Genomic DNA, 26,868 nt, shown 5'->3' on the forward strand with positions numbered 1-26,868 from the left:
CTGTCTTCTGTCCCAATGGTACTGCAAATGCCAGAGTTAGAATTTGACCAGGAGGTCATCTGACAAAGGGGACTGCAACTTAAAAGGAGGATTCTCTTACCAGCCATTTCAGGGACAGAGAAACAGGCTATATGGAGAAGAAAGAGAGGAGGGTCCAGGAACATAGAACAGACACTGACCAAATCCCGTAAGGCTCTTGGAGTGATGAGGAAACAGGCAGAGATTTGTGTCCAGTGTTTGTATTTCCACTAGGTCTCTCAAAGTTCACTTGTGAATAATTTTACTGGAATGAACTCACTTTTATTCTGGAATAGTGTGTGTCCACATAGGGAACACTGAGTGGTGCCCCCAAGCAAGGCAGAGGATCGTTATTCTTATGGGTTGGTCTACACTTAAGTTAGGTCACCATAGCTATGTAGGTCAGAGGGGTGAACAGAACACACCCTGACTGACAGAGCTATGATGACCTCACCCCCAGTGTAGATGCAGCTATGTCGCTGGACAAAGGTTTCCTCAGTAGAAACAAACTTTTGTTTTGGGAGATGTTCCTACATCACCAGTAACCCCCCTTCCATGGGGGTAGGCTGCATCTATGCTATGAGGTTATGGCCGCACATCCACCTCAATACAACTACACCTCTCCCCTGATATAACGCTGTCCTCGGGAGCCAAAAAATCTTACCGTGTTATAGGTGAAACCGCGTTATATCGAACTTGCTTTGATCCACCGGAGTGCGCAGCCCCCCCCCCCCCCCCCCCCCCCCCGAGCACTGCTTTACCACGTTATATCCGAATGTGTGTTGTATTGGGTTGCGTTATATCGGGGTAGAGGTGTATGCCAATATAGTGTTTGTAGTGCAGACATATCCTTAGTCTAGAGGTGGGCAAACTACGGCCCATGGGACCCTCCTGCCCGGCCCCTGAGCTCCTGGCCCGGGAGGCCCTCCCCCTGCTGTTCCCCCTCCCCCGCAGCCTCAGCTCACTGCGCTGCCAGCGCAATGCTCTGGGCGGCCGGGCTGCGAGCTCTTGCCAGGCCGCGGCTCTGCAGCTGTGCTGCCCAACCCGGTGCTCTGTGCTGTGCGGTGGCGTGGCTGGCTCCAGCCGGGCAGCACAGCTTCCTGTCCTGGCGCTCTGGGCAGTGTGGCTATAGCATCGCCAGCCACTGGTGCACTAGGCAGCGCGGTAAGGGGGGCAAGGAGCAGGGAGGGTTGGATAGAGAGCAGGGGAGTTCAGGGTGGTGGTCAGGGGGCAGGGGTGTGGATGGATGGGGCAGGGGTCCCGGCGGGGGTTGGATGGTGCGGCAGGGGGCAGTCAGGGGATCCGGGGAGGTCAGGGGACAGGGAGGGATGGATGGGGCAGGAGTCCCGGGGGGACTGTCGGGGGGGGAGGGGGGGTCAGATGGGGGTGAGGGCCTGGCCATGCCTGGCTGTTTAGGGAGGCACAGCCTCCCCCATCCCTCCATACAATTTTGGAAATTCGATATGGCCCTCAGGCCAAAAAGTTTGCCCGTCCCTGCCTTGCTCAAAAGATGCTTCTGTGACCGCAGTAACCCGGAGCAGGTCAGAAATCTGAGGAAATCAACCTAGCGCTTAGCAGCTGCTGCAAATCGGAACATGGGGGTAATGAAGGGGATTGCCAGCCCTGGATTGAAAGCGCCAGGAGCACCTGGGTGGGGAGGGAGTTGGGTTTCATAAGATGACTTGGGAGGATTAAAATTTCTTTTAAATTAATACCAATTTCCTTCTGCGCCATTAATAATCCCTGACATAACTCGGACAGATGGAAACTTTACTATCTTTGCTTATTTTCACCCTTCTCCCTACCTAGATGGCCAGTTCGTGGGTTCCAATGCATTCTGTGCAGTGGTTACCATCCTAATCGCAGCACAACCTGGGAAATTGCTTACGAGGTGGGGGATGGCCCTGCCCCCTTACCTTGGTAACCCTGTGGTGTTACACATCGTGCCCCTGCGATTGGCTGGCTGGCTGAAAGAGAGGGTTGGGTGGGTTTAAAAGTTGGAGGCTACTGTATGTACCGCTCAGTTACAAGCTGAGGATGGGTGACTGCTGGGTCCATGTGTGGCCTGGTAGCCCCCATCCTCCTGGGCCCAGCCACTCTCATCTCTCCAGGAGGTCTCCATGAGAGTAGCTGTCTGCCTGGCCCAGGAGCTGGGCTCTGCATGCTGGGTTCACTCCCTGCCCCTTCTGATCTCTGAGGTCGCTCTCAGGCTGCTTCTGCGTCCTTCCTGAACTCTGGTGCAGGCACAGTTGTATTTGTGTCTCTTGCATGCAAAAGCCTCTTCAGCTTAACACATTTAGAGGCTTTTTTTGGTGTTTTTTTTTACATTTTTGGTGGCCAGAAGAGTAACCCGTCTGCTGCAAACACCTAATTACAGCGTGACGGGCCAGGGTCCAGTCCACCTGGGACTTGTCAGCTGCCTCCCAGCTGGGCTTAAGAGAAGGCACCTGGGCCATATAAAGGAGAGAAACTGAAAGGGGCAGAAGAGAGTGGGCGCCATAAGGCAGGGAAGCTTGGGTGTCCTTGCTCCCACATGTGGGGGTGGCAGGTGCCACTCCACATTCCCAAGGTAGTGAAGGGAACGGGAGCCAGACACCATGAGGATCAGTCATTGCGTGCACTGGAAGTATGAGCTGTAGGACAGATACAAGAGGATACTGCAGTGCATGGATGAGTCACATCACAGTTACACTGACGACTGCCCAAAACTGGGAATCAGGCATTTGCTCCAGGGGGCAACCCACTGTGTGGTCTCAGGACCTTACGCTCTGCTCGGCTGGGGAACCAACACCCACCCCACTGTCACCATTTCCCTGCAGAGCCTGGCCAGCCCAACTGTCTCCCCTGGGTCCCTTCCCTCCTCCTGCTTTGTCCTCAGCCCTGTGTCCCAAGTCCCAGTGCCTTTTATGGAGCCCTCTTGCCCCGGTGTATCTTCATCAGTACTCCCCACTCCAACCAGCCTGCTTGCTGACCCTTCCCTGTCTGTGGGCCCCCTCCCTCACAGGAGTTCCTGTGATGCCTCCTGGAAGTACCTAGGGTTGTGATGCACCTCTCTGCCATCTGCCCTTAGCTGGGGGGAAGTCTTGACTGTGCACGACAGGGCTCAGCTCCCGGACTCACCAGCCCTGGCAACCCAAAAGCTCCCCTCTGGACCTTATGCAGGCCATATGCTCTCTACAGATTGGCACCTCCAAGCACGTCCCTGAACATCCAGCCCCTGTGCTGCTGGAAACTCACTGTAGAGTATTCACGGCTTCGCTGCAGTCCTTAGCCGTGTTTACAGTTTATGTAATGATGTACAGAGATTCAAGTGATTGGGGACAAATGGTTACGTAGAAAATAAAATCAACGTGCATTCTAGAGGCTAGACTTGCCGGACAATGCTCACCCACAGTCCTTCCAATGTTTTACAGCCAGGCTTGGCTGTGATCTTCCATTCATGAGACAAGTTGTGCTGTCAGCTTGTCTCCTGGGTGAAAGATCCTGGATGCCTGTTTGCACCCCCAGATAGAACAATATGTTCCCCTGCCCTCACACCCCATTGTTTTTTCCTGTGTGTAGATTTTGCAATCTATTAATCTGGCTCAGTTTGCAAATAGGCCTACAAGGTAAGAGACACAATGACCAGACAGGGAGATAAGCAGCTTTTACCCCTCGCCTGAAAAGAACCTGTCCAAGACAAGTCACCTGGTTACCTGCTTTAAGACCATAATTTGCAGCATAGACACATAATTCCTTGAATATTAGCGGTACAAACATTTCACGATGATTGATGACCGGTGGGCTACTGGCTCTTGGTAGAGCTCTGGACCAGGGAGGTTGTGGAATCCCCATCATTAAAGGGTTTTGAGAACAAGCCAGTGATACCTCCTTAGGGAAACACGTTGCGATCTACTGCTGAAAAGTACTATCAGGAGATGGGTGTTATTACCATGTAGCACTTTGGGTGTTAAGTCCTACAGCTAAAGATGAGAAGCATCCTTCTGTATCTAGTAATTGATACAGTTCAGATTCCCGCAGGCAAGTAAGTTGACTTAGTTTATCCAAAACCAGGGAGTGGATACTGAGCCCAATAAAATCAACTTACTCTAAATTGTTTCGGTTGGTTGGTTGGTTTTATTATTTACACTGTTCAGTCAGAAAAGAACCATAAATGTTTGCAGTCTCAGGTGCATTCCAACGTGAATTAGATTATAGAGCAAACCTCCAAAAAGGCACTGCCGTTTCTAACCCTATTGTGGGGTTTGCTGCATCTGAAAACAGGAATTAAATTCAAGATGAAAGCTCAGTGTAGATTTTTCTCCGAGGGGTTACAGAAGACAAGTTGCATTTCTCCCTGATTCCATTAGGTGGCCATATTAGACCGTATACACACAAGGTAGGTGAGGCAATATTTTTTATTGGACCAATGTCTGTTGCTGAAAGAGACGAACTTTCGAGCTACAGGGTCTTCTTGATCTCACCCACCTTGTTTCTCTAATATCCTGGGACCAACTGGCTAGAACAACACTGCAAACAATGTATATTTGTTAGTCTCTAAGGTGCCACAAGTACTCCTGTTCTTCTTTTTAATGTATACTACGCTCATCCCTTTTCGAAATAGCAGCAGTAGTCCATGTGACACTTGGTACCAAATCAGTGACATTTTAATGGTGGATTTGATAACCTATAAGGCCTTATTCAAGCCAGTGCATGTAAATGTCTAACCGTTCAACATGTTCTGCAATGCCCCAAATGCCAAAAAGTGCAGCCAACTCAATTGCATCCTGAGAAATCAAGCCTCGTTAGAGCTGGCAGCTGTTTTGAACAACTGCAGCAAATATCCCAACACTTAAATCTCTTTATATCCTTTCCCCCTAATGTATCTTCTCTATTTAGAGTATAAGCACTTCGGGACAGGGACTGTCTCATTGTACAGTGCCTAGCACCATGAGGCCCTGTTCTTAGCTGGTCCTCCGGCACTGCCATAACAAACATGCTAAGTACATAATCAAACTGTCTCCTTGCCTTATTCTATGTTGGCCTACGTTTTTCTAGTGATTTGGGGGGACATAATTTTTCAGAAGCCAAATGTGTGATACCTTCCAAGCACCCACGCTTGGAAAACAGGGGCCCTTTTGGTTGCCTCAAGTTGGGCACCCCAAATCAACGAATCGCTTTTGGAAATATAGACCAGCTGTATTTTAAATGTATTTACTACCCAAAAAAATACAGACGAACTGAATGCTGCTGCCATGTGCCACATGTACTGCTGAGTTACTCTCCGCAAACCCAGCTGCCGCCTCCGCAACGGCAGGACAAGCTTCTCAACAGTCTGTACCTCTTCTCACGTGAAATTGGCTGAAGCATGTAAAAGCCCCAATGGGAAAACAAAGCAATTCTAATTCCCGTTAAAGGAGACAGACCTATACTGCTGAATGAAGGCCCAACGCTTAAGGTGACCAGATGTCCCAATTTTATAGGGACAGTCCCGATTTTTGGGTCTTTTTCTTATATAGGCTCCTATTACCCCCCACCCCCGTCCCGATTTTTCACACTTGCTGTCTGGTCACCCTACCAACGCTGAAGGGTGTTTTGAGAATTCAATGCTAGGTTCGCTCTGCTCCGGATGAAGTCAACGGGAGCAGAGCGCGGGCTGCCGCCTGCCTGCTTTGGAAAAAATCTCACCCCTAGAATGCAAACTCTTCAGCACTTCTAAGCAAGTCCGTGCAGGCAGGGTCATGAGCGATGATGCATTTCCCTGTAAACTACGCCCTGGGGTGAAGAATCCCTTCGCTTGACGCACCTCAAACGGAACGTACCTCTGCCAACGCCATGATTGCTCCTCGGTGCTTTGCTAGTCTAGCTCTGTGCAGCCTGGTCATTGCCCAAAGCGGCGGCTCAGGTAGGCAGATTTTTTGCTCGTTTTTCTCGTGGTTTGATATCTGAGAAGTGCAGCGAGGAATGACTGCAAATGTGGTTTCCTCACAGCAGAGGGGCTGCCGGCCAGCAGCAGCCCTGTTTGCAAAGGAACCAAGCCAGGTCCCATTGGGATTCCTTAGCTGGGTCTCATAACGGCCCCTGTACAAGGAGGGAAATAGTCTGCCAAAGTTACGGCACTTGAGTGCAATCTGGCCTCAATGAGGAGTAACCTCTGCGGCCCATGATGTAAGACTAGTGTGAAAGGGGCATAAGAGGAGACGGGCTCGTCATTACTAACTGCTCATTAGACAGACTTCTGAGGCCAGTCCTAGAGGTTTCCAGTGTATCCTTTGTAGATAATGAAAAAAGTACCTGATCGGAAACATAGTGGGCCTGGCCCACAGTTGTGAAAACTGGTGTAGCCCTAGTGAAGTAACCAGCCGAGGTCCTGCCTCCTGGCGTTCCATGTTAACTCCCGAGCTTTTCACTCACCTCTGGGGGGAGTTGCTGGTGTTAATGCTTAATTCCCACTGGTTTCAACAGGCGTTCGGGGCCTAAATACCTTTGGGGATCTGGGCCTCAGGATCAGACCTCTCCTGAGGGGAAAGGAAATGGAGCACATTTGATCTGAGACTCCGTAAGAGCCGATAAACAGCTGGTTCCCTACAAGATGATTGTTGCAGAGCCCTTTTTCACCAGCTGGGCTGAGGGAGAGCGCAGGAAATATTTCAGCAAATTAGTAGCAAATGTTATGGAGGGAAGAATAATAAAGAGGTGACAAACAAGTTAACTTCTTGTAGGCATGCTGCAAACCTGGACTATTTGGTCTGGACTATTCACCTAAGCTCTGGACCAGATAAGTAGGGGCGGAGCCCACTGTCAGGGCCCTGAGTGTTAAGACTGAACTCAGATTCTCCATTGTCTGGCCCCCCTGTGCTGTCATTTGCACCAGTGCAAAGTGCTTGTAGAATGTTACTCGGTGAATGGGTGCATTGGTTGACCGCCAATCAGTTTTTAAACTAGCCCAACCCCCGTGTGGATGCTCTTCCTTCAGTTTGCTTTACACCCATACCTAACCAAAATAAGCCCATGGAGGGCTTTGCACTGGCTTCGCTAAATCAGTTTCAAATCACACCTCTACTCAAGCCCATGTAACTTGCGCATGTAGGCAAAGGCCAGGATAGTAGGGTTATACACCCATTCCGCACTCAGGTGCAGGGACCAGCCCCCATGTCCATGTGAAGTCTGAATCCTCCTCCACTGTCCTGGAAAGAAGTGGTTCCTGCTCCCCAGACTGGTGAGCAGAGCAGCCTCCGAACCAAGCAGCATAGGGGCTGAAGGGAGGAAGGACGATGAAGTGGTTTATGACTTAGGAGACCTGGTTCAAGTCCCTGCTTCAGCACAAACTCCCTGTGACCATGGGCAAGTCCAAGGGATTTAGGTGCCTAACTTCGACTAATTTCAATGGGATTTAGATGCCTAAATACCTTTGAGAATCTAGGCCTTGGTCTGTCAGTGCCTCAGTTTCCCCATTGGGGACACTAGCATTTCCCTAGCCCACAGGGGAGTTGTGAGGATAAATACATTAAAGATGGTGAGATCCTCACATACTACAGCCATGGGGGCTGTGTCAGGACCGTAGCTAGCTAGAGACTTTCTCCCACTCCCAGCCTGTCTAGGCCCCTGCATGGAGTCGGCAGGATGGCGCTCCTGTGCATGAGGGGGTCTGATAACTCCAAACAGCTCTTTTCAGCAACGGAAAAATCAGTCCCATTTTTGACACTAGCCCCGGGTTTATTTTAATGTTATAAACCGAGGATTGTCCTGCCACATGGAAAAATTGAAATTTGCCTGATTTGGTTTTCTTTAACCCAACCGAAAAAAGAACATGCCCCTGCCCCTCCCAGGCCACCTTCCCACCCCATCTTTACTTATATAGCAGCTAGAGCTACCGCAGGTTCCTGTGCGTGCTGGGGTATCCATGTCCATCTGCGTACTGGGGTCTTTGAGGAGAGAGAGTATTGCAGGAACTTTGTGGATGAAAAGGGGAGAATTGGATTCAGGGATCACACACCTAAGCTGAAACTTTGTGCGAGGTCATTGCAGCCTTTGTGTGGGAAAAACTGTTTTGCTTCTGCACGGACTGCAGTCATGAGCCGTTTGCGGAGAACCAGCAAGTCAGCTGTATCCATGACCAGCGGATTTTTGTTGAGGGAGCAGGGCTGGGAGAGGGCTTAAGTGGGTTATTTAAGACTCACCCCGCTCTAACCCTGTACGTGACTAGGTCGCCCTTAAGTCTCACGAGCACTGCTGTTGTTACAGATGGGGAAACTGACGCAACGACGTCGCACAAGGAATCTCTGGCAGAGCCAGGAACAGAACGCAAACCTCTTAAGGTTTGTCTACCCGGCACAAGGGAGCGTGGCTTCTAGCCCAGGTAGACGGACATGTGTTAGCTGGCTGAAAAGAGCAGTGTGGACGTGGTGGCGGAGGCAGCTGCACCCAGGCTAGCTAGCTGAGCTCAGACTCAGGGTGTCAGGTGGGCTTGGACTCAGGCAGCCAGGTCCACCTGGCTATTTTTAGTGTGCTAGTTTGAGCGGAGCTCGCACAGGTCAGTCTAGCCAGGCTGGGAGATTTGCCCACAGCTGCAATGCAGACGCCCCCCGAGTTCCCCGCCCTGTGCTTTAACCACTAGACCAGTTCTTCCTCCTCAAGGACTAGAGCAGATGCAAACCTACTCCTTTCAAAACCTGCGTTCCTGTTTTATGTCTTTTTCCTCCCTTTTTAGTCAATAGCGTTGAGTATTTAAGGCCGTTTGTGAAGTACCAGGAGAAAGTGGCTTATGACAGAGCAGCTTTAGAATGGATGCATCAGAGGGCAAAAAGAGCCACAGAAGAGCATGAAAAAACCATCCAGCTAGAATTCCAAGCCTATCAGAGGTACGTTTGTGATGGGTTCCCCCCGGGGTGCCACCTGGAACTGGGGTATCACTGAGCCCCCCTGACCCACCAGCCCAGGTGACAAGCTGCTGGACCCGCTCCCGGTCTTACACTTCCACCAGCCTTCACCCAGGCAGGGACGCACCCTGCTGCAGACTCTCTGACCAGCCACACACCGCCGGCTGGAGGATAAACCCAGAGTTATGCCGTCTTGCGCTGCACAGGGAACTGCACAGCGTAAGCTCATAGAGTTCGCCCCTCCCTCAATGTGGGGAGGAAAAGCAACAGCTCCCGCCCCTTGAGCTAAGATTCCCCCAACTTCACTCCAAACCTACTGGTTTAGATTAAAACATAAAATAAGTTTATGAATTACAAAGATAAATTTTAAGTGACAGCAAACAGATCAAAGCAGATTGCCTAGTAAATAAACAAAAACGCAAACTAAGCCTAAGATACTAGAAAGATAGGGTAGGAATTAGCAAAAACTCACAACCCTGGGTTTAGCAGGCCAATGCTCAAACCACTGAGCTATCCCTCTCCCCTAGGGGAGTAAAGAACAATTGAAGATGTCACTCCCTGCCTTATATAGCTTTAGCATGTGGTGGGAACCCTTTGTTTCAAACTTGGTTGCCAGACCAGTTTGTGAAAAAATACTGACACTAGGGTGACCAGATGTCCTGATTTTATAGGGACAATCCCAATATTTGGGGCTTTGTCTTGTATAGGCGCCTATTACCCCTATCACTTTTGTTGCAGGAACTGAGGGAATACATTTGCCTATCCTGCTTTGTTTCAGATTGTATGCATAGCGTTATTAGTACTGATCATTTGTACTATGGTAGCACCTGGGAGCTCCAGTCACAGACCAGCATCCCTGAAGTCCTGTGACTCACTCTTCACCTTTTCGCTTACCTTCCAGGACATTCAAGCTGAGGTTAAGCAGGGACACGAGTGCTTTCGCCAGAGACTTTGAGATACCCGGGAAGGCCACCTCAGAGCCTGCAGATGTTTCTTTCATTTACTCTGGTGTCTTGCAAGGTAAAAATTAGATATAGCCCTGCAGAATGAAATCCTGCGATAGGATAGTCAGAGCAGGGCATGCAGCCTGATCCTCCGACCTGGAAGAGACGGGAGCTCCTACTCCAGGGCCCCTTCTCTTTCAGGTCTTTCCGCTTAGTTGTGCTGGTGGTTTTGTGCTGTGGGCACCTACCTGCTGGCACATTAACTGAGCCCCATCAGACTCATTCCACAGACACTAATGCAGCTCCCATCCTTACTGACAGCGATTTGGGCACCTGGTTTGATTGTGCCGGGCACTGCCAACGTTCCCAGGACTAGCAGTATTGCATCGGGGGGCTGAGTTCAGTCTGGTGCATCCTGGAACGTTGGGATCAGCAGTGGCTGGGAACGTTGCAGGGAGTCCAGAGGACAGGGAGCCAGTTGATTTGCTCTGGAGTGACCCCCCGTGGCCATTGTAGCAGGCAACTCCCCCCCCCCCCCCCCCCCAGCAACGAGTGACGCTGGAGCCCGAATGCTGAGGCAAGCCCAGAGTGCTAGAATTGGCAGGGGCAGAGGGTTCCATGCCCTACAACAGCCACGGTAGTGGGTTCTGGAATAAGGTTGCCTTTTGCTCCACACCTTGGTGACGAGCTATACCCAGAATCCAGGGGCCAGTCAGCCTAGATATGAACAGCTGATCCATAGTTATTAACCCCAGGCAGGCCCTTCAGTTACCGGGGGGGAACCAGGTCAAGGTTCCTTCTCATTGTCTGTGTCTGGATGCCTGAAAACAGACGAGCCTGGATCTTTCTGCCATGGTGCCATCATCAATGGCCTTTTCGAAGGGTTTATCAGAACCAAGAACGGCACCTACTACGTGGAGGCTCCTGGCGCATCTGCTAGCAATGTGACGTCGCCAGGCCATGCTCTCATCCACCATGAAAGCGACATTGGTGAGTCCTCAACTTGGCTTTGGCATGACTTAGCGTAGTAAAACGATTCTTGGCACTTCAGTCTCCCCTGCTGTCGTGGCCTGTTCCCTTTGCACTTCCCCCTCTTGACCTCTAAGGATTTCGTAATCACTGAATACAATCATTAAGACTCACAAATCCCCTTTCAACGGTGCATTCTGATGTTCCATTTTGCACGTGGGAAAACTGAAGCACAGCGAAATGAACTGACACATCTACAGTCATCCAGCTAGTCAGTGGCAGAGCTGGGAACGAACCCAGGAGTCCTGACTCCCAATCTACCCTTGCTTTAGCCACTGGGCTTCACTGCCCTCCCAGAGCTGGGAATAAAGCCCTGGAGTCCTGATCCCCAATCCTCTGCCACAAGCACGCTCAGCATTGCCCATGGGTGTTTGGAAGTGACATCGCTCGTTTTGCGTATCATCCCATTGTGATATTTCTTTGAGTAACATCTGAATTTCTGCTCTAGATTATTCCATTTTAGAAGATCCAGACTCTGCTCCTTTGACAAGGAGAACACATCAGGTCTTGCGGAATTTCCAGCAAGAGCTAAAATTAAAGGTGAAGTGAAATTGAAGAGAAGCATCTTACGTGGAAATTAAATAATTTTAAGCAATGATTGTGCTGGGAAAAAAAAAAAAAGACTGCCCGGGGGCATTGATTGCTTTGAATTCACTGAATACGTCTGTGTAGAATGTGACATGATGGAATTCTAAGGACTTCGCTTTTCAGAGGCCTGGATCTCTCTTTCCTAGCTAACTGTTATGGTCTGTGGGTTCCCAGCGAGAAAGAGACAGGAGGCTAATTATATGGCTGAGAATGCGGGGTCCAGCTCAGAACGTCCTCTGCATTTGGGAGAAGAGTTGGTTGGTTGGTTGGTTTAAAAAAAAAAATTGAAACATTTCCCCAAGTTTTTTGGTGAATTTTTGAAATTTGCAATTTTGTCCGAAACCTGAAATTTAAAAAAATGTTTGCAAGCTGGAGCCAAAAAGTGGGGGGGGGAGGGGGCAGAGAGACTGCAAACATGCCATCAACCGTTTTTTCCTACTTTCCCCCCACCCCAATTCAAAAGTTCATTGAAACTTCAAAATGTGAAACTTTTCTCTCAGCTTTATTTGGGAGAGTTAAGATGTGGGAGGGTGGGGGTGGGGGTGGGGGGGAGAGAGAGGCAGTTGTTTGGGCCCATATTTAGTTTAGTCCAGGCAAACACAATCCCTAAGTCTTGAGACAAATTATAATTCCAAAACCCTGGGCCAAACTTCGTCAGTTTCATCTCATAATTTCATAGAGTTTTAGGTCCAAAGGGACCATTATATACATTTAGTTTGGCCTTCTGTATATCACAGGCAGGGCCAGCGCAACCCATTAGGCATGCTACAATTTGGGGGGCGGCGACTGCGGCAGAATTTCGGTGGCGGGACCTTCCGACGCCTCTGTGGGGGGCAGCATTTTGGGGCGGGACCTTCCGCCGCCTAGGGTGGCAGAAAAGCTGGCGACGCTCCTGATCACAGGCCATTACATTTCACCCAGATACCCCTATATTGATCCCAGTAACCTTAGTTAGATCAAAGCACCCCAGTCCTCAGGAGACTAAACTGTTGTGTGCCACATGCAAAGAGCAGGAGAGACTGAGGTGCACCATTGCCCGATGCCCCTGCAACGGCAGGGAATTGATTAGGTGCGCTATGCCGGTGCCCCATGCTGGCGCTGCAGAGGGAGGTGAAAGCCCTTAGAAACACGCTTCATTGTGGTTTGCCAGTCAGCCGCTCATCTGTCTCTGGCTTCCATCGGACACCAGCCAAAACGTGGGTGGCTTTCGGCTGAACTTGGCTTTGAAGTTTTGGGTTAGTTTTGAAGGCAGGTCTCAGAATGGGAACCCAGATGAACTGGAACAAATTTAAAGGTTAACGTGAGTCCTAGGAAGGAATTTCCTCTGTGAGCAAACTATGGCAGGCTAGTCCCTAAACATCCATTTGTGCTTGCGGTTTCCTTTGGACCAGCCAGTTCTGGCTACTCTCAGAGACAGGACGCTGAACTAGACGGACCACTGGTCTGATCCACTCAGTCAGTGCCATTGGCTTTGATTTAGCAAAGCATTACTGTTCAGCGGAGCATGAAGCACATACTTGGCTTTATGCACCTGCATCAATCCCCTTGACTTTGCTGAATCAGGGCCTATGTTCCTAACCGAAGTTGCTGCTGTTTTGTTCAACTTTAACTGAAGATCTTACTAGGCACTTCTTAACTCTTGCCGAAAAGGGAGAAACCTTGGAGAGGCAGAGAAGGAGTCTGGATTACTCTAGGACGTCCTGCTTGCTGTATCTTCAAGCCGACTACTTGTTCTACCAAAGATTTGGCACTATAGAAGCAGTGATTGCTCAGGTAAGAAACTGGGTGTTTTTAATTAATGAATTAATATTTATTAATGTTCATTGTGTAATCCAAAAAGAACATTTGACAAAGATCATGCGACTAAAATGCTTGTCTTGCTGTATAAAATGTCGCCATTGTAATGATGTTAGTGTTTAAATGGCACCTTCGCATCCCATCCATTCACCCACCACTGAAATGCAGCCACCTCTGGTGGAGGAACTTGGCAGCTGTTTAACAGTACAAAGCCAACACCGTGAAAGGGGTTAGGCCATGTCTACGTTACAGTGGCACAGTTTCCTACGTCAACAGAAGGGATTTTCCCATTGATGTAGGTAATCCACCTCTCCAAGAGATGGATGGAAGAATTCTTCTGTCGACCTAACCGTGTCTACAGCAGAGTTTAGTTCAACCTAACTGCAGTGCTCAGAGAGTGAAATTTTTCACAGCCCTGAGCCCCTAGCTAGGTCGATCCAATTTTAAGTGTGGACCAGGTCTTGCAGATGTGAGCTGTACAACTGAAACTACAAAGCAGCATCAACTTATGTTCGAGAGGGGTTTTTTTGGATTTAGACTCAGGAGATCTGCGGTCAATTCCTGTCTCCTTTGTCAACATCCTGGATGACCTAGGGCGAGTCATTTAATCTCTCTGGGCCCCAGTTCCTCACCTGTAAAATGGGCATAATAATAATTCCTTTGTCTCCCTTGCCCATTTAGATTACGAGCGCTGTGTGTCCTGCATCTAACACCATGGGCCCTGATCATGGATGGGGCCTTTAGGGACAAGTGCCCTAGAAATAAGACGTTTTAGGTATATTATTGTCAGGGGAACTGCCAGGGGGATCGCTTCTGCCCTGTAGGGCTCGCTGTAGCATTTTGCTAAAGCAATGTCCATTAGATTGTGGACTAACCTTCTGTAAAGCTGAATCCGTTTTTTTCCCCCATCAGAGCAAGAACAATAAGACCTGCTACCCGCATTTTTCTTTATGCGTCCGATCAGTTCACACGTGAGGAGAATAAAAATAATCCCTCCCTCTCATCGAGTGCTTTTCATCGGCAGATCTGAGAGCGCGTCACAAAGGATGTCAGTATCAAGATCTCCATTTTACAGATGGGGAAACCGAGGCACAGATAGTTGACATGACCTGCCTAAGGTCATCCAGCAGGCCCATAGCAGAGCCAGGAATAAAACCCAGATCTTCTGAGTCCTGCTCCAGTCACAAAAAGCGTGGGTGCTTTTTTTGGTCATATGAACATTTGTCTCCCCCTGCAGATTGCTAGCTACATAAAAGCTGTGAATGCAATTTACGAAGGTGCAAATTTTGACGGTATCAGGCACATCGACTTCAAAGTGAAAACCCTCAATGTAAGTCGACCGGGCACTTAGAGCTGGGTTTGTCTCAAAACTCAAACGCCAGGGCAGACGGGTTTCAGATTGAATTTTCTAGCGGGCAGTGTGGAGGTGAATGAAAACTGGCCTGACAAGAGGTGATTTGAAGGGGCCTGGATGGGTCAGGGGTCTTTCACTCTCAGGTTGCGCATTCAAATCTCATTTATGGTGGTAGCAATTGCAGTCTTCATTGGGCGTCTCCCCTGCTCTGCGTCACAGGCAGTAATCGCCTGGCTGGCTGGCTTGTGTTGTGTCCATTCTGCAGATAATCCAGGAGAACCATCCTTCTGGCTCTATGGAGTCACCTTTCATCGGCCCAGAAATGCTGCTGATGCTGCACTCCGGTTCCAACTGGAATAGCTATTGTCTCTCCTACCTCCTCACCGACAGGGATTACAGCGGCGTTCTTGGGATTGCTTTTAATGGACAAGCTGGTAAGAAAGCGCTTTTGGTTATTTGTATAATGTTTTGTCCAATGATAAGTGGGATCATTATTATTACTGGAGCCACCAGGTGGCACTGTTACACATAGTCTTAAGTGTTCTTTTTCTTAGCATGTGCTCAGTGTGTAGTGGTTACAGAAATGTGTTGTTTGGTTTTGTGATGCAGGATCACATGGGGGAGCTGTTGCAAATAGCAAGAGAGTTTCTGCGCTGAGTGTCTCTAACTAGAGTTGATGATTGGGGACGAGTTGCTTGCAGCATTGGAGTCTGGGCGGAGAGTTCTGACAGAGGCCTTGCCTGCATGCTGTTCGTGACCATCTCTGCTCAAGGGCAGGTGGTATAAACCAGCAGCACTTGGAAAGCGCACGCCCTCTGCATCACTGCGTTCTCCTCTGATAGGAAACTGAAACCTGCTACCGCTGTTAATATTCATGTAGTACTTAAAGGCCGCAACCATGAACAGGGCCCTATTGTGCTAGATCAACAGTCTGAGACTTTGTCTTTTACATCATCCCACAGCCCCCCCCCACCCCCACCCCCCAGACCTGTAGCTGGTCCAAGTGCAGAACACTGGCTTGAAATCTGCAGGAGTTCTGCATTCTGAGCAGCTTCCAGACCCAGGTGCTTTGCTCCCTGCTTTTCCGGCTTGCGTCACCAAGACCGTCTGTTTTTCCTTTCTGTTTCAGGCGACTTGGGGGGGATATGTTCCAAACACAGGAAATTCCGGGACAAGGAGGTGTCTCTGAACACTGGCTTGATCACGCTGCAGAAATATGGCCAATATTTGCCTCCTAGGATTCTCCATATCACTCTGGCCCATGAACTTGGCCACAGCCTGGGAGCTCCGGTGAGTACAGCGGGTGCATGACACAGTGGGCGTGACATTGAAAAGCAAAGGCAGGTGTTGGCCTGAAAACCTCCCCTTTGACAAACAACCAAACCAGTTGCTTGGCGGAGAGAACAGCAATAATAGTTTACATTTCCCAGGGATCTCAAAGCACTTTACAAACACAGGTACAGAGCAGATGCAAGCTCACACAGGGAATTTGGCATAGAACCCAGGTCTGGAGGGGCCCTGTGCTAATACCTTAGCCACTGGCCAATCTTCATTTCCCACAGGGCTGTTCAAAAGTCCAATAAAGTCACTGGGTATCTTTCCATTGATTTTGGATCCGGCCCTAAACAGGGATACACCTTAGTTCTGGAAATGTGTCCGGAACAAACCCTGGGTTCTGAGCACCCCCAAACCTTGCAGCCTGGACTTGTTCCCTAGTTTTTTCGAACTCTTGCTTCGAGGAAGCTGGGTGCAGCAGCCAAGCTGCCAAATGGCCGGCATTCAAACGCTTTCGCACGCCTCCGGGAGGGTGCGTGGCTGGGGCTTTGTTCGTGACTGGATAGGTTTATATTGCTGTTGAATTCACTTATTGGCTTGTATGACGAAGCCCAGGGCTTTGTAATATTTCATTAGGATTTGTAACGTGAAAGAACCGTGGAGTCTGCCTTGATGGATTTGCTGGGTTACTAGCTTGTGTAATGAGGGGTGAGTTTACCTGCTTGTGTGGACGCTGAGTCAGAGGGGCTGACCTCGGGTTTACAATAACTTGCTCCCCTGAACCAGAGGTTTAAGTCTAGGCTCAGATTCCATGAGACAGATACACTGACTTGCTGGGCTGTGTTGAGCTGCTCTTCCAGGCGAGACGCTAAAACCCAAGCTCTTGCCTGCTCGGGGTAAGCGGTAAAGATCCCATGGCGCCTTTTGCATTGGCTGGGGGTGGGATGCGGGATCTTCCTCAGGCCTTTGTCCTCCCTCAGGACCCTCACTGATCCCGGAGATGCTGGAAAAGTTGCCTGAAGAGAGCAACTATCAGGGATGGCAGCAGGTGGATGATGAAACTTGGTGGTGTTGGGCTGCTGTGTTCTACCCCAGAGGTGGCTGCATTTGGTTGAGTGAACCATTCCTGTGCCGTCGCTTTATTATTGTTGTTGTTGTTCATTACACACTGTATTATGAATAATATATTGTTAATATGCAAGATAATTATATAAACAACAATGCAGTGTTGCTACAGAGCCCAACTGAGATCAGAGACTGATTGTGTTAGGTGCTGTATATACCCATAGGAAGAGACAGACTCTGCTCTGAAGAGCCTACTGTCTTGTCTATCTCAGGGTTTTATTCTGCTGTCTAAGCACCTTCCACATCAAATCAATAGCAATAGCGAAGTCCCTAGCAGACTTTGCAGAGTCTGTGGCACTTCTCCCTTTTTGGGGTCAGAACTCTGCTTGGGGGAGGAGTTTGGGGGGGGTTTCTTGGATTGTATTAAAAATAGACAAGCCAAAGGCTGCGAGGGGAAACTGAGGCACAGAGCAGGGAAGGGACTTGCCCAAGGTCACCCAGCAGGTGAGGGCAGAGCCAGGACTGGAACCCAGGGCTTTTGAAGCGTAGGACGCTAGATGACACTGACTGTATAAAGTCTGTGAAACAATTTGAGAGGAAATGTGCTTTGCCATGTATTATGATGATTCTGTTACATATTAACAACATGAAAGGATTGTACTGAATATGAACATCTAAGGGCCTCTAAGATTCTAACCACGTTTTTATGTTCAGACAATAGAATCAGCGCGATCTCTGTTCCTGTATTCAAAGAGTCTGATCTTCTGTTTCAGCATGATGAGAGTGAGGAATGCGCCCGTTTCAGCTTCGACACCACGCATGGGAACTACCTGATGTTCAGCTACGCCACAGACGGATGGCAGTACAACAACGACAAATTCTCCCCGTGCAGCATTGAATACATCGGGAACATCCTAAGAGCCAAGAAGGACAGGTGCTTTGTTGGTAAGACCCGGTAGCTGTGTTTGAATTGTTTAAATTCCACCCAGCATGCATTGCAGATAATTCATGGGTTCTTTGCTCAGGGCCCAAAGAGCTCTTAATCTGGGAAGGATTTTATAATAAAGGGGTAAATTTTGCTTCACCGGAGTTGGAGGCAGGTCTCACAGATGGCAAAATATTTGCAAAATCTAGAATTATTAATCTGGGCGAGGCAGCTGGATATCACAACTATGGGGTGATGATTCATGATTAGAATAGAATATTATGGTGATTAAACAGATGTGTGTATGGGAGGGCGGGAAGAAGAGATAGATGTGCATAGGGATAGATAGATTGATTCAGAGAGGCCTTGACTGGGGTATTTAACATTTGGAAGGGGCCAACGAAGATTGTTCAGTCTCTCTTTTTAGCAGTACCATATTAGAGGAATAAGGGGTTATTCCATGAAACTGACAGCTGGTAAATTTGGAAAGACTCACTGCAGCTAGACTTTATAAAAGTGCTGAGTAATTTTAGGACCAAGGACAAAATATGCTCAAAATAAAGGTCAAGCAAAGCTCACACGTCAGGGCACAAGCAGAGGGGACACGGGCCAGATAAGAAATTCTGCTCTTCCCCGTCCCTTCCCGCAATACACATCATCGTAAAAAACAACTTTAAGGCATCATTGGCTATTGTCACCAAGCATCAAAGGTATGCCACTGTTAGACGTGCTGGTCCAATGATCTGACCTGGTATGGCTGCATCTCGAGATAGCCATCATCACCATGGTTTCCTTGTTTTTCTCCTCCCCTGGCAGAAACTGACCGCCCCATCTGTGGGAATCAAATTGTAGATCCCGGGGAGGAATGCGACGTGGGCAACAATGACTCTGACCCTTGCTGCTATGCTGCCAAGGAGCCAAACGGCATCCGCTGTAGGCTGAAGCCAGGAGTGCAATGCAGGTAGGCGTCTCCAGCAGGGGCTCTCCACCTTTCCAGACAACTCTCCCCCTTTCAGGAGTCTGATTTGTCTTGCCTACTCCCAAGTTCCACCTCACTTCAAAACGACTCGCTGACAAAATCAGCCACAAAAATACAAAAGTGTCACAGCCCACTAGTACTGAACCACGGCGGACTCTCTCATTTTGACCATATAATTATAAAATAAATCACGTGGAATATAAATATGGTACTTACATTTCAGTGTACAGCACATGGAGGTGTATAAACAAGTCAGGGTCTGTATGAAATTTTAGTTTGGACTGACTTCGCTAGTGCTTTTTATGTAGCTTGTTGTAAAACCAGGCAAATAGCTAGATGAGTTGATGTACCCTCTGGAACATCTCTGTGTACCTCTAGGGGTACAGGTACCCCTGGTTGAGAACCACTGGTCTACAGTGTCTGATCAGTGGTTCTTTCCCCTCCCATGCAGACTCTGGAGGGGGCACTTGTTTTACAGTCATTCCAAAATCCCCCACATGGCAGTTTGCTGGAGATGCCAAAGATTACTTAAAAGGTGCATTTTGAGGGTGCGTTCTTGCCCTCACTGGGCACTGCAGGGAGCGAGCTGTGTTAGTTTCGAGAAGCGTCCAAGAGGCCCCCACGTAATAAACCTCACGGAACGTGGCACCGTGAATCTGACGCCTTGTTGGGCTCTGACCCTGTGATTCCACGGTGTCTAGGCATTTTCAGACCTGATGCTTAAATCACTGAACCATCCTCTCCTGGGAGAGCTCAGATGGCTTCACGGACATCTAGGAAATGACAGCCCCTGCCTGAAAGAGCTTCCAGCCTACAAGGCAGGCGGAGGAGATGAACAAGCCGGACAGGGCAGGGAGGCAGAATAACAGTCATAGGATGTGTTTAATTCCTGCCCAATCAAAGCCCCTTGGGTTTGCTCCAAGAAGGTGCCCCTCCCCAGCCCTTTACAGTCTCTGTACCTTCCCTGAGTCACTACTGGGAGAAAGGCTGGCTCTGGGTACAGTTACGCTACGGGTCTTGGCTTCTTCTCCCCTTTGATTCCGGAAGCTACTTGGAAGGTCTGGGTTGAAGGGACTTGATAGCGAGTCAGTCGCAGAATTGGGTAAAGAAGCCAGGAACCCTGCCTGCCTTTCCCCTGCTCTAACCACTAGTCTCCACTCCCTTTGCAGCGCTGAGCATAGCACCCAGCAGTCCTGGCTCCCAGGGCCCCACGCTCAAACCGCCAGACAAACACCACCTCGGCTAACCAAACCCACCTAAAAATGAATTGGGAGGGTGTCGAGCACTGGACCAGAGCGAAGAGCAGCATGGGAGCTGGCCTACGGCGGTTATGGTTCAGGTCATAGCCTGCAGCTCCATAACATTGTTGATTACTTACAGGTGTTTATATGTACGTTTCTCACTCTTCCAGCTCAAGCCAGGGCCTGTGCTGCAGCCATGAATGTGTCTATAAACTCCAAGGGGAGCTCTGCCACGAGGAGACGGATTGCACCTTTGAGAGCACCTGCTCTGGGCAAACAGCTGAATGCGCCGCTCCCCTTCCCAAAGCCAATTACACTCTCTGCAGCATGGGGACACGGATCTGCTTAAATGGGGTTAGTGCTCAGAGCCAATCAAAGCACCCCCAGGGGCCTGAGGCAGTTGGAGAAACTAAGAGCTGGAAAAGACCAAGCACACTGGCTGGGCAATAACTGTGCTTAATGCATGATTGACAGACCTGGGGGCTGCCATTCTTTAATCATCCACAGGGCAGGTCTGGCACGGGCAGCAGAAATGCTGGCTTCCTCCCTGTTAGGCACAATTAGCCTGCGGAACTCAATGCCACTAGAGATCTCTGGGGCTGAGTTTAGCAAAAGTCAAAAAGGGGATTGAACCTTTGCAGAGCAGGGATTTCCAGAGCTGCAACAAAAGCGTTGGGAGGGATTTAAACCGTCCTGCATAAGGGCATAAACCAACCTTCTAATGAATGCGGGTGTGGAACCAGCATTCCCTGTGAGCGGGTTATGCCATAAGTGCTTGCTCCTGGGTTTCTTCCCCCTTCCTCTGAAGTAGCTGGTTCTGGCCCCTGCCATAGGGAAGATACTGGGCTAAACAGACCCAGAGTCTGATCCTGGCCACCCGTCCCTATGTTGTCACCCCTCGCGGTTTGCTCTGTGGCTATTACAGGCCCTGCTTGTTCTGTGGGTGAACAGAGGAATCCAGTCAACCAGGCACCTTCCATTGGAAATTAGATTCAATCAGACTGGACTTGGGGACACATTTGTCCCCCCCCCCCCATTAAATGGAACCAGCATTTGTATAAAAAGCTCAGGCCTACACACTGGCACAGATCCTCAAAGGTATTTAGGTGCTTAATTCCCCATCGACTTCAATGGGAGTTAGGTGCCTAAGTACGATTGAGGGTCTGGGGCCCTCTGCTCTGGACAGATCCCTCACCCTGGGTAACCTCCCTCCCCCTGCATAAATCCCATCGCTTATTCCTCAAACCAGCCCTTTTATGATACTGTAGCTCTGCCTCGGATCCCTCTGCGTCAAGCACGGCCTGGAGCAATGCGACTGTGTTAGCACGTCCAGGCGGGAGAAATGCCATCTCTGCTGCCAGCAGCCAGGTACGCAATCCGACTGGCTGCCCGCAAAGCCCTGGCGCGGCTTTTTCCTAGAGTGAGAGGAGGAGTAGCAGCCTGGGGCCAAGGGAGGACAAGGGCTGGGGGCGACGTTGTCAGCTCTGTGCCCTCAATGGACTTTAAGAGCCAGCAGCTCAGGGGAACGTATTAGACCAGGATGCCCTGACACAGTAACCTTTGCTGGCCGTAGCATGGCCCTATTACCTAGAGGTAAAAAAGCAACCTCAAAGCTTCCTTTTATAATAGGATTAAGGCTCTCCAGGGTGCTCGGTGATCTATTTATACGCAGCCTAGACAGCCCCCATGCTCCAGGATATGACAAACCAACAGAACGGCACGCGTCTCGGTGTCAAACCCTAAAGTCGTGCTTTTCAAACCCCCTGCTCCAGGCCAAGTGCACACATGTGCCAGTACAGCCTCTGCTCTGCTGGAGCGTTACTTCAACGGCACACACATCCCGCTGACCCCCGGCACGCCCTGCAGGGACAGGATGGGCTATTGCGATAAGTTTCACGTCTGTCGGCTCGTGGACGAAGACGGACCCATAGCCAGGGTGAAGAACTCCATCTTGGATTTCATCGAGCTGGAGGATATATCAGCCTGGATGAAGGTAAGCAGCTGCATGAGATTCTTTTTCCCCCTCATCTCCTCTCTCCCCCAGAGTTTCAGGCCCCTCTGAGGATCTGGGCCTAGGTCTGTAGATCTACAAGTCTGGGGGGAGTGAGCGGTTAACACAGGGGGCTTGAGATCTGGGGTTCCTACCCCTGGCTCGCCTGTGACCATGGGCAATTCACCTGCCTCTCCTCTGTTCCACACCTGTTAAATGGAGGTAACAACATCCTTCCTCCCAGGAGTGAATGATTGCGTGGAAAGCACTGTGGATGAAAGCGCATCACAGTGGAAGGGAGTATGGGGGACATACGCTCAGGGCTTGGTTTTCAAAGCTCTCGTTGGTTCCCGCTGGGGTGGAAGGTGCTCGGATGGCCCTTGTGAGGAGTCTGGTCTGGTCTCGTCCCTCAGACACGCTGGTGGGCTGTGCTCTTGATGATCCTGACTTTGGCAGCTGTGATGGCCGGCACAGTCTTCCTCTTCGGAAGGACGCTCGACAGCGAAAAAGGCAAGTAGCTGCTTTAAGCAACTCCTGCTCCATCCAGTCCGTTCTTTGCTTTCTCAGGCAGGATGAGCTCATCGTCCGCAAGCACTGTCAGGGAAAAATACAGCCCAATGTCGCTGGTACCTTCTGTTCAACCGACACCACACTGAAAACTGTTGCTGGGCTCCGCATACAACCCAGCACCACCAGAGGAGCCACACGTAACCTTGATTTTTAAATGTTCCCAATTAATATTGTTAAAGCCAAGGATGCAGTCAACCAAACTTAGTTTCCAGGTTTGAGCTTCCAGGGTCAGTTACAGACAATATACTTTTGTAGAGGACCCTGGATGACACTTTGAATGATAGAACCAAACTTCATTTAAAAGAAGTAGTAGTAGTTAAGCAAACAGGTGTACGATTACCATTTATGCAGGTACTACATTGATACTTACGTTCAAAGATGGAATGGTGCATCAATGGACCATCAGTCCACTAACAGAATGAAGTACAGCCTTATAACCTTGTAACCTACCAGTACCCTTTTGGTGTTAACGGGAGCTCGATCCAATGTAGCAAGGCCACTCCTTCTTCTAACCCATTATGACTAATTAACATTAAAACCTACCTATTACCATAGCTACATTTCCACCACCTCTTTATTGGCTCTTTACATTACATGATTGAAATCAACATCTGCACCAACGTCTTTCCCATACTCTCAGTACAGGTAGCATTTTCATTAAACAGCCGCAATTCTCAAAAAACACTCATTAAAAACCCTGCTAAAACCAGCTAGAACCACAACATAACCCTGGCTTAGGTCCTTGCTACCTTCAATTTTCTCACCTTACTAGCTACAACTTCTCTCTCACTTTTGCTCACGCCAACTCAATTCCCATACTCCTCTGTACTTAGCCTAATTTAGGCCAAAGTCTAATTTCTACTTATTTCTTAACCCAATACATCCAGTAGGCGACACAGGGAAGCTACCACAGTGCTTATGTCTGCTAGCGGGTGAAGAGCCCTTAACTTGCACCCAGGTGAAAATTTCAGGGGGAACCATTGAGGTCCAGCTGTTAAGGAGGTGAATTCCCTTACACTTTCCCCATTAGCCCGCTTCCCTTGCAGCCTTCCCCTCACATCAGCGGTGACCTCAGACCTGCACAGTTGCAAGCAGCGACCTTTCGCCCCTTGTCAGAACGCAGCCAAGACACCGACCACACTTGCCCGTTCAGGGATACAGGAGGTGCTTCTTGCCACGGATTGTGCAGCAGGAACCCTACCTGGACAGTGCTGCACGCTCTCCATCCAGCTGGTAACCTCCTCAGCTCACTGTGGCGGACAGAATGGGAGAGAGCCTCTGCCACTACCAGGAACGGTCACATCCTCTCCAGGCCGGATGAATGGCTCCCTGGCTTTGGAGCCGGCTTAATGCAGGTGTGGCTGTGCCAAATCCGACCAGGCCTGGGGCAGCTGTGATGCTGCACGTATTGGATGGCTGCTCTTTCATGGCGGGCTCCCCAGAGGTCTTCCCTCGCTGAACGTTGCACTCCGAGGCCACTGACTGGCTCTTAAGGCCGTTCAATTGCTTTCCCTCCCTCCACCAGACCTTGCCTTGCCCACGTACAATCGCTTTCTCTCTCACACGCGCTCTCTATCCACACCCCCCTTCTGCCCACTGCTCCCATAATACAGCTCTTGCCCCCACCCCACTAATGGACCAGCTTCTCCCGGCTCAGCCTCTCTTCCCCATATAGCTGTGGTCCAGTGTCACCATGCACCAGAGGTACTGCACCATGCACCAGAGATCTTTGTATGCTCCTCTCCACTGCCCTTGTGCTCATGAACTCAGATCTTAAGGCCAGAAGGGACCATCATGACCATCTAGTGTGACCTCCTGCCCATCACAGGCCACAGAACCTCACCCATTCATTCCTGTAATAGGCCCATAACCTCCGCTGATTTACTGAAGTCCTCAAATCTTGATTTAAAGACTTCAAGTTACAGAGAGTCCACTAGTTACTCTAGCTCAAACCAGCAAGCGATACATGAGAGAGCTAAACACCAGGGAAGGAGAGGAGTTATTTAAGGGCTAATGTTGGCACAAGAACAAATGGATATAAATTGTCCATCACGCTTAGGCGAAGGTTTCTAACCATCAGAGGAATGAAGTTCTGGAACAGCCTTCCAAGGGGAATAGTGGGGGCAAAAACAATCTAACTTGTTTCAAGACTGAGCTTAAGACATTTATAGAGAGGATGGTAGGAGGTCTCCTACAATGGCATGTTGCCTATTTGCAACAGCTGTTAGCAAATATTTCCAACAGCCGGAGACTGGACACTAGATGGGGAGGACTCTAAGCTCTAAGACTCTACAGATAATTGTTTCCCAGGTATCTTGCTGGTAGGTCTCATGCACGTGCGCAGGATCTGACTGACTGCCATATTTGGGGTCAGGAAGGAATTTTCCTCAAGTCAGACTGGCAGGCAGAGACCTGGGTGGCTCTAGCACATTTCACTTTGCCACTCCCTTGAGCACAGAATACAGCAGAGAATCTGTTAAGGGGACACAGATCAAAGCCTCTAGGAGTTCCTCAAATATCAGGTAATCCAGGGCTTTAATGAAAGTTCCATGCTGGTTTTAACACGTTTATGTAGCTGTTCACAGGTCTGGGATAGCTCAGCTGTCCAGCCATTTACAATTGTCCCTTTGCAAGATTTCTGTGCACAGCGGCTTCATGGTATGGACTCCATTCTCTATGCACGGCAATACTGGGTCAGACCAATGGTTCATCTAGCCCAGCATTCTGTCTTCTGACAGGGGCCAAGCAAAGCCACCACATAAGATGCTCCTCCAAATCAGAAGCAAACTGGGCCTCTGCCTCTGGGTAAACCCACAAGTAGACAGGGGCTCAGACAAGAACCCTAGCTCCAAACACCTGATCATTGGTAGGGTTCAGAATCCAGATACAAATCCAAATTTTCACCACTGGTTGCTTTTGATCATAGGCCACGCATCCATGGGGGAATTAGAGATGCAGCTGTTAGTTCATCCATGGGACGACCACCTGGGTACCTAACAATAGGCAAGCCGCTTTACAAGAATCATCAATGATGATTGTTGCATTTTTATCTTTTAGAGGAGAAAAGCATGAAGTGCACGGTCAAGGAGAACTCACTCAGCCAGCAACCTGAGAAAAGGCGAACGTTAATATACTGGGAACACGAGGAGCTCTACGTTGAAACGACACACCAGGAGTACGAGACCATAATATAGCAGACGCACGTCCTCCTGATCCAGGTCTGCTCTTGGAGGGCATCACCATCCAGAACACATGAGCAACACCTTGGAGCAGCTTTTTCCAAAGAGTTCAGCTCCCATTTAAGCACCTAAAAGAAGTGACCAGATTTTTCAAACATACTCAGCGTCCAGCAGCTGCTGCTGAAAATCCAGCTACCCCCAGTCAGGACTCCTGGGTTCTACCTCCAGCTGCTAGAACAATAAGTGCTTTATGCAGAAAGATATTCCTTGCTCTGCCACTGACTTGCTGAGGTACCTTTGCCAAGTCCCTTCACCTGCCTGCTTCAAAAAGACGGGGAGAGCTAATAATGTCTGTAAAGCACTTGGAGATCAGCTATTAGAAGAAATGGAGGAAGGAAGGGAAAAGTTATCTGCCGCTGCTTTTACTGGGCCAAATCAATCATTTAGTGCATCACGTTCTCAAATAAGGAATTTCACATTAAAAATATATATTTAAAGTCTGACACTTTTCACGTAGGATATCTAATTTCCCCCCTTTGCTAAAGAAGAGTCTGATTCAGCCATCCTTACTCACAGGCCATCCTATAGGAGTAATCCCACTGAATCCCATTGATTGTGAGGCCATAAGAGACCATTATGATCACTAGATTCAATGCTGCAAGAACAAAATTATTCAGTATTGGGGGTCACGGCCTGGGATAAGGTGTCAAAAACCCCTCGTCACTCCCACGGTTTAACATTCTTAGGGCAGTAAGGGGTAAAAGCCCCCTTCCTCTCCATTTGATAGAGTTCTACAGTAATTTGCAGAATCTGTTCTTGGGCCAGATCTTTTCATACCGTGAGTGGCTGGTTAATTGTCGGAGGTTGGTTTTTTTAAGGTACACTGCACTGAAATAGTTGGCACTCACTTTCTAGATGGCCGAAGTTTCCTAACAGTCTATTTAGATTGCAAGCTCTTTAGGGCAGGGAGTGTGTGTGTGTACAGCACCAGCGTAATGGGGCCCTGATCTCCTTTGTGGCCTGTAGGCACTACTGTAATAAAACCCAACAATAACA

General features: G+C 49.4%; 1 protein-coding gene across 1 annotated transcript; it reads left to right on the forward strand.

Moving 5' to 3' along the window:
* The first annotated feature begins 5,816 nt into the window (after nucleotides 1-5,816).
* LOC128828868 (disintegrin and metalloproteinase domain-containing protein 10-like) lies at nucleotides 5,817-26,804 on the forward strand. Its single transcript, XM_054013876.1, has 16 exons — nucleotides 5,817-5,902; nucleotides 8,708-8,858; nucleotides 9,778-9,896; nucleotides 10,652-10,810; nucleotides 11,298-11,389; nucleotides 13,088-13,210; nucleotides 14,472-14,564; nucleotides 14,854-15,022; nucleotides 15,718-15,878; nucleotides 17,702-17,873; nucleotides 18,670-18,814; nucleotides 20,244-20,427; nucleotides 21,342-21,441; nucleotides 21,846-22,066; nucleotides 22,477-22,573; nucleotides 25,691-26,804. The coding sequence occupies exons 1-16, from the start codon at nucleotides 5,833-5,835 to the stop codon at nucleotides 25,825-25,827; spliced, it is 2,193 nt and encodes a 730-aa protein (XP_053869851.1). The 5' UTR covers nucleotides 5,817-5,832; the 3' UTR covers nucleotides 25,828-26,804.
* The last annotated feature ends 64 nt before the right edge of the window (nucleotides 26,805-26,868 follow it).

The sequence above is a fragment of the Malaclemys terrapin genome, chromosome 24, assembly GCF_027887155.1.
Source record: "Malaclemys terrapin pileata isolate rMalTer1 chromosome 24, rMalTer1.hap1, whole genome shotgun sequence".
Taxonomy (NCBI): Eukaryota; Metazoa; Chordata; order Testudines; family Emydidae; genus Malaclemys; species Malaclemys terrapin.

What these genes read in the sequence shown, in the direction of transcription:
- LOC128828868 (XM_054013876.1), top strand. Translation starts at nt 5,833, where the DNA reads ATGATTGCTCCTCGGTGCTTTGCTAGTCTAGCTCTGTGCAGCCTGGTC. An exon ending in TGCTTTTAATGGACAAGCTG is followed by an intron (nt 15,023 to 15,717) that starts GTAAGAAAGCGC and finishes TTTCTGTTTCAG; the next exon opens with GCGACTTGGGGGGGATATGT. An exon ending in AAGCCAGGAGTGCAATGCAG is followed by an intron (nt 18,815 to 20,243) that starts GTAGGCGTCTCC and finishes TCACTCTTCCAG; the next exon opens with CTCAAGCCAGGGCCTGTGCT.